Source organism: Colletotrichum gloeosporioides (genome assembly GCF_011800055.1).
Source record: "Colletotrichum gloeosporioides strain Lc1 chromosome Unknown consensus_6, whole genome shotgun sequence".
Taxonomy (NCBI): domain Eukaryota; kingdom Fungi; phylum Ascomycota; class Sordariomycetes; order Glomerellales; family Glomerellaceae; genus Colletotrichum; species Colletotrichum gloeosporioides.
In genome coordinates, this window is record NW_025544651.1 from 462,039 (window position 1) to 475,022 (window position 12,984).

The following is a 12,984-nucleotide window of genomic DNA, read 5'->3' on the forward strand; positions in this document are numbered from 1 at the left end:
GGCCAGAGGGGTCCGATGCAACCTCCGATCACGGAATCACGAGTTGCGATCGTCGTTGCGTGCGCCCGCCCGATGTCACCGGAAACTTCAATAGTGTGCCGAAAAGCACATCAAGTTACAACTACAAATCGCCCCGTGCGTGGGATCGTCGTCGCGCCGTGAGTCACCGGCAGTGCACGATGGCTGCGTAGGAAAACGACTGCCGCGGGGCTTGTCTTGCTCTGGTGTGGATTGTGACCGGTCACCCGGCCTGCTCGAAAGGGCATGTCGATGTCGCGAGAGACTGACTAGCAGCCATTGACTCCGACAGCCAGCCTGCCTCGCAGCTTCATCTGAGGTCTGGCATATGTCACGAAACCTTATTCGCCAGAGACTCAACCTTGGGCGAAAGCCTAAATCATATCACCGTGGGGGTGAACGCTAATCGGCTGTATAGTTCGGGATTTGGTTGCATCGCCCCCGGAAGACCGGCAGCATGGTCGTGTGAAGTCAAACCCGGCGGTCAAGAGACCCGGATGTCACGAACGGAGATGCGGGTTACGCCGACGGATGACAAGCAACTCTATTTCAATTTGCAAAGTTCACTAAAACGCTAGAAAGAAGTCATGTGAAACCCATCATCCCCTACACAGCCGCAGCATCCTCGACGGGGCCCTCGGGAAGTTTGCTCGCAGCGATATTGCACTGCCGGAACAACCGAACCTCGGTCTCTGCAAACGCGCCCACGACGGAGTGAATCACCCCGCGGTTGTGGAACACCACAAAGTCGCCCTGCTCCCAGTCGTGCGCGTACACGTTCTTGGGCGCGATGCCGGGCCTCTGCAGCCGGTGCACCGTCTCCCGGACCTCCGCGAGGTTCTCCACCACCGACCCGTCCTTGAGGTGCAGCTTCCGGACCGCCGAGGGATGCACCTGCAGCGCGAGCCGGCCCGTGACGGGGTTGCGCCAGCACATGGGCAGGACCTGGATCTTGTCCTCCTCGATCGGGGGCAGGTCGGCCAGGGGCACCTCCTTGTCCTCCGAGACGAGGCCGAGACCGTCGGAGCGGGACTTGGCGCTGGACATCCAGACGTACGGGTGCGGGGCGTACTCGACCTTTGTGGTGCGCACGAACTCCTGGTCTTCCGGGGAGAGGCTGTCGTACATTGCATAGCCCGAGACGAAGGCCGTGGTGCCGAGGGGGACGGTCATCTCCTCGCCTGTGCCGTCGTCGTAGCGGAGGGTCTGCTTGCGGCCGCCGGGGACGCGGACGGCGAGGAGGGTGGTGGCAACGGGGGGCGCGAGGCCGTAGAGGGCTGCGTCGATGTGCCAGCGGTAGAAGCGGGTGAAGTCGAGGTCGTCCTCGGCGGGGATGGTGGTGGCGTGGAAGGTGCGGTGGTGAGGGTGGCGGAGCTGGATGTTCTTCAGGCCCTCGTACTCTTCTACGAAGCCGTTGCCGATGACCTGCACTTGTGGCTGGTGGGGGATGGTCTTCAGGTCGGGGTGCAAGATGGAGCGCTTCGCGTCGATGGTCTTGGCGTGGCCGTAGGAGGCGCCGGCATCCGGGTCGAAGCGCTGAGTGATTTCATACTGCGCCTTGGGAGACACGTGGCTCTGGTTCTTGAAGACGAGGACTTGGTGCTTGAAGAGGGCATCACGGATGGCGTCAAAGTCGGCATCTGGAAGATGTCAGCCTTCTGCTTTCAATGTGAGAGAGTTCAAAGAGCTTACCATAGGAGGTTACCGATTTTACGGGTATTCTCCCTTACGTGTATAACATCAACATCACTTTATATCTTCATGTGTCCTTACCAGTGAGATTTTCGATGTCAACGTTGGAGACGACTGCTCCGAAATCAACAGCTGAGCCCTCGGCGGGGGTAAGCGGTGTAATGCTTGCTTGAGAAGCCATTGTGGTCGGGGGAGTTGCGTGAGGCATTGGAAGAGGCTGTGTAGCAGTATGCAGACTTTTTCTGTTGAGAGTTGCAAACGGTCTATCAGCTTCATTAAAGAAAGGTAGATGAGGAACAATCTGGGCCTTTCTATATGTTTCTGGCAAAGCTAACGGGAGCGTTGTGGAGGCACGGAAGCCGCCGACAGCCATGCGCTTTGTTATCTCCTCGGACTGCCCCGCGTTCCTTCAGATATCAGATAAGTGGCGAAGGATCCCGATAAGATTACCATGTGAAACCATGACAGCCGCATTTCCGGCAGCAAGTCCCCGTGTGCAAACCAGAGTGATTGAAATTGGAATTGTATCATGCAAAAAGGTTGTTCTAGACGTCGCTTATCATTCATTAATCATTAAGTTGGTCGTGCTTTGGTGTCAGTTCGGCTTTACCTCCCAGAGCCGAAGAGCGAGTCAGCCCCGCCAGTTCCTCCGACCCCGCGCTCTGCTGTTGTGACAAACCAAGTTGACCCGTGACACGGACAATAGCGTCTGACGGCGATTGTTTTCGCCTTCCGGACAATTTTGCGGGTTGCATGGCCGCCGGTTCCAAGAAGTTTTTGACTAGCTCGGTCTCCGGAGCTGGGCCGAAGGGGGCCGACTAGCAGCGCCGAAAGTGCGGTTGCTCCGTGTCTGGATGCTGCTTCTCTTGTAGTGCCTCATGTCTGCGTGGTGTAATTTGGCAATGCGACTTGGCTTGGCGGCATGGCCTCGCTGTTCCCCCGTATTCCGATATCCGCGATTCTTGAGCGTGTTGCTCCACCTTGTACCGTCCACGGCATGCAGTGTTTCCGTTCGGGGTATTTTTCTAGTGCTTCTTTACCTTGTCCATCCACTCCTTGGAAGCTTTGGTGCCGTCGTGTGCCTTGCGGAAGAGACTTCGCTCCCACTCATCCAACCCGCGGAGGAAGTCCTCGCTAGAGCCACCAACACCGTCATCGCCTCCCTTGCGAGCGTGTAGAGAGATCTCGGCTGCCCGCGTGACAAATGTCTTGCGCATCACCTCGCTTAGTTCGCGCTCGTCAAAAAGGTCGAGGATGCGCGTGCCAAGGCCGTAGAAGTGGGCGCATTGATCTCGGACGGGTACGGCTCGCGAGTCGGCTTTGAGGGCTTGCACGACTTGGTTCGACAGGGCGGGAGGCAGGTTGAGAGTGACTGGTGCCTTGGAGTCTTCGCCGGTGCTGGCGAGGGCGAGCATCTCAGCAAGCCAGAGGGGAAGAGTGACCGGAGTGCCGGCTTTCAGTGCATGTGATGGGTTGTTGTCGAGATAGCCTAGGTCGGCGGCCTCGATTTCGAATTTGCAGGGAACTTTCTTGGTTGCGTTAGCTGTTTGGCTTCGCTCATGTATACTTTGGCCGGTGCAGAGTATGGAGGGATGTGGTGCAGCGCTGAAGAGAGTGCCAGCATACCTCAGCATCCGTAAGGATGGAGTCAATGTCGTAGTAGGACATGGCGGCTGCTTCGGTTTGCGGCGGGTGTAGTCGATGTTGAGGAAAGCAGCGCCCGGTTGACGATGTCACCGTCGAAGCTCGCTCGACGCGTCGAGTTGCGGTGTTGACGCGACCCAGCAGCCAGCCCACCAGAGCCAAGTCTGACCCCGCTATTGACCACTAGCCACAGGTGGCAGTGAGGAATCCCGGATGTGGCTGGTGGCTCAGCCAATGGAAGAAGCTGGATTACCTAAGAATACACACCTGAGAACCCGGCTGGCTGGGATTGGCTGTGAAAAGCTGGAGGTGACAGGCTGCCCCACCTTGGGTGGATGACGACATGCTGCTTTCATTCGCAGAAACGGACAGAAGGTGCACCGAGAAACAGCGAGCCCGCTGGAAGCACTGAGAGCAGTGGAGAGCTCCGCTCGGCAACCAGTTGCAGCTTTTCTGGAGATCCGAGCTCCCACCGGTGCCCTCACGTAATAGCCGACCGAACCTCCCGCAATTGACATCATCCTGAAGCTGTCATTGCGATTCTGCTGCATTTGTCAATCACCAATTGCACGTTCAAAGGTACCCCTCCGCCCTCTATTTCTGCTCCCAGCATCCCTCAATTTGAATTGGAGTATCGTCAGGAACACCAATTGACACCAGAACAGACATAGAACACGCAAAATGTCGTCCACTCTCCTCCGAACCGCTCCCGTCCTCCGCACAGCTCTGCGAGCTGGTGCTGCGAAGCCTGCTGCCGCCATGGCCAGCACCAGCTTCGTCCGCGGCAAGGCTACTCTGCCCGATATGCCCTGTCAGTAGCGCCGTCTCTCTAGCTTCCAGTCGCAATGCTGACAATGCCCCTGCAGACGACTACGGCGCCCTCGAGCCCTACATCTCCGGCCAGATCATGGAGCTCCACCACTCCAAGCACCACCAGACCTACGTCAACGGCCTCAACACCGCTCTTGAGACCGTCGAGGAGGCCAACTCCAAGGGCGACTTCGTCAAGGCCGCTGCCCAGGCCCCTCTGATCAACTTCCACGGTGGTGGTCACGTCAACCACTCCCTCTTCTGGGAGAACCTTGCCCCCGCCAGCAAGGACGGCGGTGGTGAGCCCGACGGCAAGCTTGCTGTACGTTCCCTCCCCTCTGCACTCCCTAGCAAGCCCGCGAATACTTGCTAACCCCCCAACAGAAGGCTATCAAGGAGGACTTTGGCTCCTTCGACACCCTGAGGAAGCAGATCAACACCTCCCTCGCCGGCATCCAGGGCTCCGGCTGGGCCTGGCTCGTCAAGGACAAGACCAGCGGCACCCTCGGTGTCGTCACCCGCGCGAACCAGGACCCCGTCACTGGCAACCTCGAGCCCCTCCTCGGTATCGACGCCTGGGAGCACGCCTACTACCTGCAGTACCAGAACCGCAAGGCCGAGTACTTTGACGCCATCTGGAACGTCGTCAACTGGAAGACCGTTGCCAAGCGCTTTGAGAAATAAGCGACGAGATGTATGCGTGTACTATAGCAGTTGTTGATACCTAACAAGAATTGACGGCGTTTGGTCAGTTATTCACTGCAAGGATGAAGAATGCAGTGCTTGACAACAACGGATTGAGGTGAATACGGTGCTTACCAGGTCATGCCAGATGAACAGAAATATCTGTCCGGTTTTCGAACGGGATATCTATCATATGCCCGACGGAAGCCAACTTTCCAAGGACTGGGCGGGGTTTTACCGTCATTTCAGGAAGCTTTGAAGTCAGGTTGCACATGCTCGGGCATTTTATGCGGCTCATCGGCCCTTACAGTCATGGCCAAACTGGACAGCTGGCGCCGATGAGGTCCACAATGCAAAAGAACTGAACTGCCATCCAAGACTTAGCCGTCATAGACACCCGAAATTTTGAGTTGGGAAGCTTTCCTCTAGCTCTACGCTCAACACAAGCGTTGTCAGACAAAATGTCCACGGGAATCTCGACAAGGGTGGAAATGTAAGCCGCCAGTTCACTCCTTGCCGCCTTCGAAAGCCTTGTGGGGCGAAGTTGTCAAGAAGAAAGTCTGGACGTAACACTTAATTACTGATGCGCACACGAAACTTTCCTGAGGTAAGGATACTTTCATGCGTCGTCTACCTCGCACCCGGGAAGTTGGTCGTAGCATCATGGCACAGTACTCTCCTTCTCTCCTGTCACGACCGATGCGGGCCTAGGTTGCAGGAAGCAAGCAGCCTTCCAGAATCGGCCTAATTGGCGTTTTGAAGGCCATTAGCCATGCAAAAGAACAGTCTGATGGGGGGTATACGAGATTGTGTGTGACCGAACTGCCCTCTATTAGAACTTCCGGTAGAGTGTCTTCAAACCAAGCGTGCGATAGACCAACTCGTCCCGCCGTAGTTGGTCATGGTCTAGTTGATATTAGTCGTGTCTTGTTAAAGCTCAAGGCGTCACTTGTATGGTATTTACGAACCAAGAAGAAGCAACCCTGAAGTATTCTGCCTGGGTAGGGGTATCCGTCGGCAATCATAGAGATCCAATGAGTAACAACGTAACGACGCAACAGCCTTGGGCTAAAGAAAACACCAGCGACAGGCTGTCAACGTTTAAAAAGGCACCAACGAGCCCGTGCTGTTGAAGCTCTCACCTAAAGCCTGTAGATGATCCCTGGGCCAGTTCCTGGGTCAGGCAAAAATTCTTCCTGCTTTTTGGGACCAGCCAGCGCAACGTGCGGGTCAGACACGAGCCAACCAACAACACGATGAAAGTCAAAAAAGATTGAGGTCCCCCGGTGTCAGTTGGCCCATGCTGCATCACGGACACCGATCTCATCGACACGCGCAATCCCCTGGAACCCCCAGGAATCCACCGCGGCCATGAGAAAGACCACAAACGATTGTCAGGCCACCAACGAATGTCACAGAGTCTTTGTTGATAGTCTGGCCCCAACAGTGCCGGCAAAATCCACGGCATCCGAGAATCTCCGGTCTGCCGACTGTCCAAGCAGCAAGATAACTCGGCGGAACTGGCAAACGTGGCTGTCAATCCAGCTGGCCGGCCATCAACTGGCTCGAACTCCTTACAATTCGGATCAGTCCGCATGTATCTGCGATCCTGCGAACACATCCACGCATCGGGGTTGAATGCGAACCTGCCACTGAGATCGACTGCTCGCGAGTCAGGCCGTCCGGCATCCTTTGATTATCTCGTCCTCGGTGGGCTTTTCCGCAGGCCAGGTCTGGGGCTCGGGGTCCGGAAATGGGGCCGGAATGGCTTGGCAAACCAGCCTTTCGGGCTCTCCCGTTTGATTCAGCCAGCCCGAGGAACGCTGCGAACGCAGTCACCAGAAGCCCAGCTACCCCTGGATTCGCCAAGTCTATACAACCAAGGACAGGAAAGACGGCGGCATTTCGACAACTGCGTCAAGAATCACGAATGGCCTCATTCCACAGGCTTAGCCCGCTCGTTGCGGGATGGCGCGGTGGCCCTAGTGCTCGTTCGCTTGAACGCTTCATCTGCTGAAACCAGTTTTCTGGGCGCCACTGCTGCCGTTATCTTTCAGCTGTTCTGCCGATCGCCTAGCAGCCCAACAATGCTGCCGACGTCTCGGGGCGGTCGGCGCGAGCTAGAAGCATGCCATGTTTTCCTTCGGCGAACGGTCTGATCGCTGTCGCGGATTGCGATGGCAAGGCCATTTCGAATTTGCGCCCGCGTGGGTGGTATCAAATGGATGGTCTGCGCCACCACCAAAACCTCTGGGTGATACAGTAGGCATTTCCGGCCTTGCCTTGGCGGATTCGAGGAAGAGCGGCAGAGCTCGAGGTCTGGAACGGAGAGTGTCTACAGGCGGTGCACTGAACTAGTTAGCAACTCCGTATTGGCTGGCCGGGGTTCAGGGTTCAGGGGCGGAGAATGCTTACGCTCACAATCTCTCACACAAAGACCCAAGAAGACTGAACCAACGATACGAAATGATCGGGGGAACCAATTACGGCTCAACACTTCCGTTTCCGCTATGAACAAGCACACAAAGAAAGCCACGCAAGAGGAGTTTCGGTTGATTCGAGTCTTCGGTTATTGAAGCCTATGCTCCGTACGCGAGAGCGATGCGATAATTCGAGATTGCCGTGTCCCGAATCCCTTCTTAACCGACACTCTAAATTCTTGCAAAAGATCTTTTCGCTTTCTTCAGCCCGGGAAGATGCCGTAATCGTCTCTTCTGGTTAGGCGAATGGTCGGTTGAGGCATAGGGGCCAGCCAATGGCCGAGTGCTCTAAAGATAACCTTTCCAGACGCAGACGCAGCTAACTGAGTCATGAAGCCTCCCACGCTGACGTGCCCAGTGAAGCGAGGGCCTGTGATGCGATGCTGGAATCCCCGTCTCGTCGTCCAACTCAGGACCTGCTCCGTGGGAGCTTAATCTTAGCTAGCTGGAACTAATCCTTACGAAACGCTATGGCCTTGGGAGGTTCAGCGATCCCTGAGGGCATGGAAAAGCGAATCGCTGCAGGCAGGGCAGGGCGATCACCCAAGGGCCGGGTGTCCTCCTCGCCCGTCCTCCCCCATATACATACCGTGGAGTGCTCCGCTTTTGATCAATCTTTATTCCAGCCCACTCGCAACCTCGAACCACGATTTCCCCAGTGCGTGTCCGCGTCCCCCGGGTGTGTCGACGACGATCCAAGGCCACGATGAGAGAATGACGGTCACGACGACAACGACGACATGGTTGAATAAGCGGGCATATCTGACGGAGGACACAAACAACACCAACGTCGGCTTCTTTAATTTCGTCACCTTCGAACTGCTGTACGCGATCGTCCCGGTGATGACTTTCATCGACCTCTTGACACTGTTCCTCCGAGTTGCGTCGATACGAGAGCGTCGGTCACGACCCCAAGCCGACGATTACTCTGCCATTCTTGCTTCTGTAAGTCCTCGCTGGGATATGCCGAAATGGATTGATGGGCACGCATGGGTTGGACGTGGACTAATTTATGTGTCAGCTGTTTGCTATTGCGACGGGAGTGATTGTTCTGTATGGTATGGGCATGTTCAAGCTCCGCACCGGATTTGATGAGACAGCGTGCATTTCGTATTCAACGATTTTGCCAGCATCTCGTACAAACCCCCAGGTTGACGATGCTGACCTCCACATGCAGGTGCTGTCAAGCGCGTCACTGGTCGGCACGATTGGGATCCATGGCCTCTGCCAGAGGGACCTTGGCCACGGAGTGATTACACATTGGACACCAAGGACACTGACCATCCAGTATTTAATCCGCTGTACGCCATTCATGTGCAGGTGAGCATCTTATGTCCAATCTTATTGTCATTTGGGTGATACTAAAGCAGTACCGTAGATCAACTACATCCTGAACTGCCTGCAAGGCGTTGGGATCGGAGTGGTGCGACTAGCGTTCTTGTTCCTCTTCCGGAAGCTCTTCCTCTACCAGGGGCGGGGATACATCATTCTCATCGACGCCCTCATCGGAGCCGTGACCCTGTTCATGCTGGCGTACACCGGGACACAGGTCTTCGTTTGCGGGGTACATCCGACGGCGCAATGGACGAACCACGAAATAGCAGCCGAATACTGCTTCACAAATGTCACTTACAACTTTGGTGTTAGCATCGTCACTGTCGTCCTCGATGTGACTGTGTTCTTGCTGCCCATGTACCCTCTTCTGAGGATCACACAGACGAGTATGCCATCAAGTCTCGAGTCACGTCTGGCCGAAAGAGCAATTGCTGACGTGCTGTTAACTCCAGTGAACAAGGAGAAGAGGAATTATATTCTGGTGGTCTTCTGCTTCGGATTCCTGTAAGTCCAGTCTGCTTATCCAGACGCGCGGGACTGCTCCTTCACGCCACAAATCCTGCACCACAGACTCACGCGAGGTTACTTTAGGGCCGTGGTGTCGTCCATCTTCAGCTTGGTTCTTGCTACTCCGTTTTTCCTCTACCAAGGTGAGCGTCTTGACTCATGTAATCAACCTATTGTGCTGACTAGCCTCAGATAGTTATATCTACACCTGGTTGCGTGATCATGGAGCTGGTGATGGAGACGCATTCGGTAAGAGAACTCGGCTCTTTCCTTCTTACTCTTGGAAACTTTGCCTTGGTGTTCTTAGTGGACCCTTCTTTGGGAACTCGGCTGACGAAATGATACTCTCCTAAAAATAGGCTGGTCCGGAACTACAACATTTTGGTCGTACATGGAACTAGCTGTCGGCGCAGCCGTGTGCAACTTACCGATCATATCACGATTCCTGATTCGCAGATGGTGGGACGTGTCAAAACAAGCCACCGTCCAGACCATGAACCAGATCGTGACCCGAAAACTATGGGCGCGCGATCACGCGCCGGAATCATACGCATTACAGAGCGACACCTTGCCAATATACGTGGCGAAAACACGGTCGGGAGCCACAGAAACGACCAACAAGTCGGAACAAGAGAGTTCTGGACAAAAATATAATTACCATGGATACGTCCGTGATGTCGAAAGTAATGACCACTGGCCGGAACACGACGGAAATGCCAGGATAGGCACAGCCCTATAGCGGAAGAGGAGGATATTACATCAACTATTTAGCGTTCCGAATTATAATACCATATTAACTTAGTTGGCGACGGCCTCGTAACCTTACAATACACAAGAATGCATGTTGCAGCCATCAACTTTCTGACATTATCAGGTTGATTTAACGCGTGCCCAGATCATAGGGCGGCCTTGAGGTCTGGCGCAGCGTTTCAGTCACCACAGCCTGGAAGCAACCATCCTCGAGCACCACGCAATGTCGCTGTCACCACTAAGTGGGACCGCTACCTAAGACGTCGTTTGAGCCGGGTTGCAGAAGCTGGGTCGTGTCTGTCATGCTATATTGCCAAGCCGTGCCAAAAGATCGGACGACCTGATGAGGCGGACGTCGTGGGCAGACGATCGTGCCCCCCTGATCGTGCACGTTCAGATGAACAGCGGTGCGAGCAGCTCGGACAGTTGGTCGTATCGCCGATTGATTCAGGGCGAAACTCAATCATACGACATATATGCCTAGTCTCCTCTGACCTCCCTGCTGCTACAGTCTACAATGAAAGATTTTCTACCTTCTACTGAAGACCCATTCGCATGATTAGACTGAGTTGGTTTTCGGACCAATGAGGCTTTTGATCCGGCCACAAGAGGAACACAGTATCAATGAACCATATCCGGAACATTTCCGGCCTCGATACGGTGCCGTTTGATTTTAGTATCTCTGATAGCACTGTACCAGTAGTGCTATCCACATTACCCATCGCTATCTTGCGTTTCTGCCGACTTCATCCGTATGGCGTGCTGAAGTTGGTTTCATCAAACAACCGAGTATTGATTTCAACTCCCTCAAGCCGCTTGCGGTGAATGGAAATTCCCATTTGAAGTTTCTGACTGTATGTCGCGCACGGCAGCACCCAATCACGCTACCCCGTCAGTTGTGTGGCCCCAACATGCCGCCAAAAGGTGCAACGCGGTCGATGACCTTCACTGGGTATGGCTTGTCTCCCCAAAATCTCCTGGATTTCACCGCCAGACCTGCTCACATGTGTCTAGATGCTGGACATGTAAGAAACGAAAGGTCAAATGCGATGAAAGACCTACAAGCTGCAGGAATTGCGAGAAGATAAAAACTCCTTGTGGCGGATATGGCATTAAGCTCCAGTGGGTCAATGTACATGATCCACTGAATGAGAATGAGAAGCCCTCGAGTAGCAGCAAGGGTAGGGGAAGGATCCGAATTGGTGAGTTCTTTATTTTGGGCTATGCAGACCTACCCGGCTTATGGAACATCAGGTAGAGACACAGGTCCTCAATACCGAATTCACGAAATAGACGGCTTTCTGGAGACTCTCGAAGATGTCGCAAGCTCAGAAGTCTTGATAACAAAAGGCCCGTTTTCCGTGTTTTCGACGTCTAGTAATCATCGCGAACAGCTAGCCGGCAGTAACTCGGACAGCACCGGTTGCGAGGTTTCTCCCTCAGGGTTGGCAAACGACAACATCCCAAACGCCGAGACTTCACCGGTACAAGCAGCCTTTGATGACACACAGGCAGCTTCGACACTGGAAAGTCTCTCTACTCCTATCAACACGGACCCACAGCAACAAGATGCAGACGGTGCTGTTCATGTTGTCCCCGAGCCTACCGATGCTCACGAGTTCCTACCGGCTATCTTACAGGAAGTGTTGGGAGCCTCTTTGGAGACTAGCAACCATAATACCTGGTCAAATTCAACTGATAACAGCATAGTATTATATCACATGGGCACTCCCCTGAGGTATGCAATAACCACCAGTATATCCGGTGATGCTGTCATAGACAGACTGATGCATCACTACGCCGAGCACGTCGCAGTTATGCTTCAGCCAATTCAGCACCCCCAAAACCCATACCGACAACTATACGTCCCCGCCGCACTGGAAGCCGCATCCGGCCTCACCTCTCCAGCACAACGTCAACTACACATACCCAAGGCCGCAGTAAAATCGGTCATTTTTCACTCACTTGTCGCATCCTCAGCTTTCCACCTCTGGAACTGTCTACCCTCTCAAGTCAAGTACCATCAGATTGGTGCGCGACATCGACAGCAGGCCTTGCTTCTACTACAATCCGCTATCAGTCTTGAAATGCCGACCGCGGAGTACAAGACTTTGATGGTGGCCATGCTATCGTTGGTAACGATAGATGTGAGAACACCCGACCACGTCGTACCCTTCAAAATGACCTGACCCTCTACAGTTCATGTCTGGATGCGAAGCCGATTTTGCTGTACATCTGCAAGGCACGAAACAACTAAGAAAACGGCGCCGTAAATGGAGAATGATCAGCAGGGCGACGCAGCAGTTGAATGAGATCAGCGACTTTCTCTGCTTGTTGGCTCGGACCATGACATTTTGCTCGTCGCCGGGACCGTGGTCCATAGACCCGGCAGAAGATGTGGATCAGTTCGCTGCATCCCAGCGTTCATCCGACTGTTGTTATGGATATATGTACGGAATCACGCCTCTAATTGCCGCCGAACTCCAGGAGACTTGCCGGTTGGCAGAGTATTTAACCTGGTACGAACGCTCTCACGAGCCCATCCCAGATAGCCTGCTTGAAGCCTGCGAAGCACTCGGCGATCGACTATGCTCGTGGAACCTCGAATGCGACGGCGCTCATGAAGCAATCTCCCAGGACGAAGATGGCCTTGAAATTTTCAGACACCATGCGAATGCCTGGCACCTGGCCACGGTGATCTACTACCACCGCCGCATTCAGAAATGCCGCAGCGAGGACCAGGATGAGATAGTTGCAAGGATCGCAGAGCATATGCATGCAGTCGAGGACATCAAAGATCGCTCGACATCATCGTGTGCCACACAGAGGATGGCGCCGATTATGTGGCCTGCGTTTGTTGCGTCCTGCGACGCTATAGAGCGCCATCCTTGGGCTCTCTGGTGGCAGCGAGCCCAGTGCTACCATATCGCTAACTATGAGAGACAATGGGAAGTTGTGCAGACGATGTGGCAAAAGAAAGACGAAATGGATCAGACGGCGCTTGGTGTGTTCGATTGGATAGAGACATTTAAGGGCATGGGCATCACTTTATTTCCAATATAAT

The 12,984-nt window shown here is 54.4% G+C and overlaps 4 protein-coding genes and 1 pseudogene across 5 annotated transcripts; 3 read left to right on the forward strand and 2 right to left on the reverse strand.

Annotated features, from left to right (window-relative positions):
* Nucleotides 1-624: 624 nt before the first annotated feature.
* GCG54_00014539 (putative dioxygenase) lies at nucleotides 625-1,918 on the reverse strand (the record flags this gene model as incomplete). Its single annotated transcript, XM_045414368.1, has 2 exons — nucleotides 625-1,658; nucleotides 1,792-1,918. The coding sequence occupies 2 exons, from the start codon at nucleotides 1,916-1,918 to the stop codon at nucleotides 625-627; spliced, it is 1,161 nt and encodes a 386-aa protein (XP_045270946.1).
* Nucleotides 1,919-2,735: 817 nt separating this feature from the next.
* GCG54_00014540 (DNA replication complex GINS protein PSF3) lies at nucleotides 2,736-3,378 on the reverse strand (the record flags this gene model as incomplete). Its single annotated transcript, XM_045414369.1, has 2 exons — nucleotides 2,736-3,239; nucleotides 3,337-3,378. The coding sequence occupies 2 exons, from the start codon at nucleotides 3,376-3,378 to the stop codon at nucleotides 2,736-2,738; spliced, it is 546 nt and encodes a 181-aa protein (XP_045270947.1).
* A 657-nt stretch (nucleotides 3,379-4,035) lies between these two features.
* On the forward strand, nucleotides 4,036-4,848 carry GCG54_00014541 (Superoxide dismutase [Mn]; the record flags this gene model as incomplete). The annotated part of the gene is made up of 3 exons (XM_045414370.1): nucleotides 4,036-4,165; nucleotides 4,221-4,486; nucleotides 4,549-4,848. 3 exons carry the CDS (start codon nucleotides 4,036-4,038, stop codon nucleotides 4,846-4,848), a joined length of 696 nt encoding a protein of 231 aa, XP_045270948.1.
* Nucleotides 4,849-8,042: 3,194 nt separating this feature from the next.
* GCG54_00014542 (uncharacterized protein) lies at nucleotides 8,043-9,909 on the forward strand (the record flags this gene model as incomplete). Its single annotated transcript, XM_045414371.1, is given in 8 exon segments — nucleotides 8,043-8,273; nucleotides 8,350-8,386; nucleotides 8,506-8,648; nucleotides 8,707-9,049; nucleotides 9,124-9,167; nucleotides 9,178-9,313; nucleotides 9,363-9,419; nucleotides 9,530-9,909. 8 exon segments carry the CDS (start codon nucleotides 8,043-8,045, stop codon nucleotides 9,907-9,909), a joined length of 1,371 nt encoding a protein of 456 aa, XP_045270949.1.
* A 922-nt stretch (nucleotides 9,910-10,831) lies between these two features.
* Nucleotides 10,832-12,983, forward strand: GCG54_00014543 (annotated as a pseudogene). The gene is made up of 3 exons: nucleotides 10,832-11,122; nucleotides 11,175-12,067; nucleotides 12,120-12,983. Coding segments are annotated over exons 1-3 (2,048 nt in total).
* The last annotated feature ends 1 nt before the right edge of the window (nucleotide 12,984 follows it).